Below are 3,384 nucleotides of genomic sequence, written 5' to 3'. Positions count from 1 at the left end.
GAATTGAAACTACTCCATGGAGCTAAAGAAATTTCAAATGGTCCTACAAAAAAACCTACCAACTAAACTAATACACGTGGAAATAGGCGGAAGACAATTGCATTTTCGAAATGTTGTTGTGCAGATATGGGTACCATCTAAGCCACAACACTATTTAGTGAAAGCTTACCATGTAGTAGTTTAAACTTAAAAATATTATAATAAAATCTTATGCAAGCAGATTACTATCATTGTGGATCTTTATAACAAATTGTCTTAGTTATAGTCAATGACCCAACTCCCAAGTCATAATCACTTGATTAGGTTGAAAATTACTTGTCTTAGTTATTAAGTAGTTTAAAGTACTTTATTCTTTTTTAAAACGGTAAGTCTTATTTGTGAGAGGTATAGCTCGAGTTCATTGACATATTAAGAAAAGAAATGAAGCGAAATAGTCTATGCATTGCGGTGAATATCGACTATCGAGTGCATTATCGAGGCAAATTTCAAAAGTAAATGGCATAAAATATAGTAAAAAATTAATTATAATACGCTATAAATATTCCTTTTGCAATTCACAAGAGTCGATAATCGAACATTTTACAACTTATTCAACTAAAAGCATTACAAAGCAATAATACCCCCTACTTGACAAATGCAAGTTTGGGGAGACTCTTATTATTAAGTCGAAAAGACCTTTTGGAACGATATTTAAGAGGAGTTGCAGCACTACCATTCTTATTGCTGCTCATTATTTTCAAGCTTTGTCTTAATATATCAACTTCTCTTTTCCTTTTATATTCGTCTTTCTCCATTATTATTATTTCTGCTTTTAATGCTTCTATTTTCTTCTCTTTTGCCTTCAATTCCTTTTGCATCTCTTCTGTCAACACTTTTTCTTCTTCTTTTGCTCTCCAATATATTGTACCTATTCGCCAAAATTTACAACTCGTGAAAAAAATTACAAGTCATAAAAAAAAATTCACTTTTACGAGTATAATACATTAATACAATATACTCGTAAAAGTTTGAGTTATATCTCTAATCCTCGAACACATGTGACATGCCTCATCATAATAACGACAGTCGACAGCTAAATTATTCATACCTTACGTGAACTCGTTGTTGATCTAACATAAATAGAAAAAAATTCATATATAGAATTAGAAGGAGAAAACAACAAAAGCATATATATATCCACGTTTTTTTTTTCATTTATAACCTAATCGTGTTTTACCTTATTCTTTTTTACTATTCATCAAGTAGTTGTAATTGTAACACCCAGTACATGGTAATTACGTCCAATATAGTATAACATTCATTATTCTCCCTTTGTGCATAATAATAATAGAAATAAGATGTGCCGTCACTTTCGTCTTTGTCTCTTTTATGTCAGTCCATGTGACTGTGTATTTATTTTGGTAAATGTAGGTAAATATATATATTCGACCCGTATGGTAAATTTTGGTTGTCAGGCTCATAAGAATTTAGATACTCTGTATTTATCTCTTTTAACACTTTATTTAGATCGTGTTAACATAATACTCCTTAAAAACGGTTCAATTTCAATTACACAAATACTTCTGTAAAGCTGTCTTAATTAGACAAACTTATTGTAAAACGGAATCTTGTGAAAACTACTTTTACCCGCTACCATGACTATGTTTGGATCCAATTTATACTATCTTTTTGTAAAATCGCCTTACATAAAACTAATTTTCTTTAGTATCAGCTCTAATAATTCAAGCATGCTTAGGTGCTGTTTGGCTAAGCTTAAAAAGTGCTTTTGTAATTGAAAAAGTAGTAGCTTGGCCAAACATGGTAAATTAGAGAGTTTTAAAAGTGCTTTTAAGTCTCAAAATCGATTATTCATTCAAAAGGAGAAGTAGATATTTACTACTTCTACTTCTACTTTTTACATAAAAAACCAAATAAGCAAACAAAAGTTGTATTAAAGTAGTTAGGCCAAACATATAAATTTTGTGAGAAACCGCTTTTACAAAAGTATGGCCAAACAACTAAAACTTTTCCGAAAAGTAACTTGTGAATAAACTCCTTTTAAAAAGAAAAAGTCATTTTCAATAAGCAAGGTCAAACAGCACCTTAGTTTAACTAGCTTCGTAGATAACAGTAAATTAAATATTAAAAAAAAACTAAAAAAAAGTTAAAACAAAATAGCAACCACCACATTAGCATTTCTATAAGACTGCCGCATATGAGAATTAGTGAAAAAAAAGTCATTCGGCGGAATATTTGCTTGCATTTGTTTAAAATTGTCTCAATAAAAACTGTAAACGTAAACAAATAATTAAGATTAAGTGAGTAAGATACGAAATAAAAATCATACCTTGATTAGTCTTGTGAATTAAATCATCCAATTCATTTTTAATAGAAAGATACAACATCTTCCATTTCTCAACAGTTTCATCTCTTCTTGTTCTTTCTTCTTTCATTTGTTCAATCAATGACAAACTAACAACACTATTACTCTTACTATTCCCAATTCCACTACTATTAACCGAAGATTTCCCTTCAAAATTCTCATTATTTTTCCCAATAATTATTTGATCAACTTCATCTTCCATCATTCTAATCTTCTCTTCTTTTTCCTCCAACTTCTTACGAAGCCCTTTGGCTTCGTCTTTGAGTTTTTTCCTCTCTTTTTTCCACTCGGCTTCTTTGAGCGCGAACAGCATGAGTTCGCGCTCATATGCCTCGCATTCTTCTTCTCTACGTTGTAGTAATGTGTTTATTTCTTGTTGTAGTAACTTCATTTTTTGTATGAACACCCTAGGGTCTTTTTCCCATGCATAACTACTTTTTTTGCTTCTACTGGTACACGCTCCCATTTGATCACCTCTAATATATCAAAACGATTTAGCTCCTGCGCGTAAATTTTGTGCAGGGGCAGTTCTAATCTAATTAATAACTCGAGTAATTTGTTTTTGAAGTTTTTTAAGGAAGAATAAAATGAATAAAAATAGACATAATAATATTTTTGAAGGGTGTGTTGTGTCAAAGACAAATAAGACGAGAAATGATGAATAAATCCACGTTTTATTTTTTGTAGTATTGTATAATAGGATAATGATAATGATTTGGTAGTATAGGAGGTAGAGTTGAAGGAAATGACAAGAGTATTATTTTTGGAGTATGCAAGCATTTAATTTCAACGGAAGTTACATAAAGGAAACCCGTGAAAGAGGGAGTGTCCCATGTTTAGAATTGTTGGTGATGTCTAGTTAATGAAATTTTGATTAGGGTGGGCTCTCTTTACTCACCGCATATTTCTCCTTTTTCTTTTTAAATCGGATTTAATTTGGCGTTGCATCCTCGGGAAAGGTGTTAGGGTGTAAACTCATGTACCATAACGGTAGTTTAAAGGTGAAAAACAATATCGTACTA

At 31.0% G+C, this 3,384-nt stretch overlaps 1 protein-coding gene across 1 annotated transcript; it reads right to left on the bottom strand.

Moving 5' to 3' along the window:
* Positions 1–489: 489 nt before the first annotated feature.
* On the bottom strand, positions 490–3,068 carry LOC141642251 (uncharacterized). Its single transcript, XM_074450978.1, has 2 exons — positions 2,327–3,068; positions 490–907 (listed from the first exon to the last, which is right to left on the bottom strand). Exons 1-2 carry the CDS (start codon positions 2,826–2,828, stop codon positions 624–626), a joined length of 786 nt encoding a protein of 261 aa, XP_074307079.1. The 5' UTR covers positions 2,829–3,068; the 3' UTR covers positions 490–623.
* Between the last annotated feature and the right edge of the window lie 316 nt (positions 3,069–3,384).

Source organism: Silene latifolia, chromosome 2 (genome assembly GCF_048544455.1).
Source record: "Silene latifolia isolate original U9 population chromosome 2, ASM4854445v1, whole genome shotgun sequence".
In the NCBI taxonomy this organism is placed as follows: Eukaryota; Viridiplantae; Streptophyta; class Magnoliopsida; order Caryophyllales; family Caryophyllaceae; genus Silene; species Silene latifolia.
Note: the sequence above shows the minus strand (reverse complement) of the source record. Positions and strands in the feature narration are given on the sequence as shown.

Coding starts and splice junctions, on each gene's coding strand:
- LOC141642251 (XM_074450978.1), bottom strand. CDS start 2,828: ATGGGAGCGTGTACCAGTAGAAGCAAAAAAAGTAGTTATGCATGGGAA. Junction 908..2,326: donor AATTCACAAGACTAATCAAG/GTATGATTTTTA, acceptor TTTGGCGAATAG/GTACAATATATTGGAGAGCA.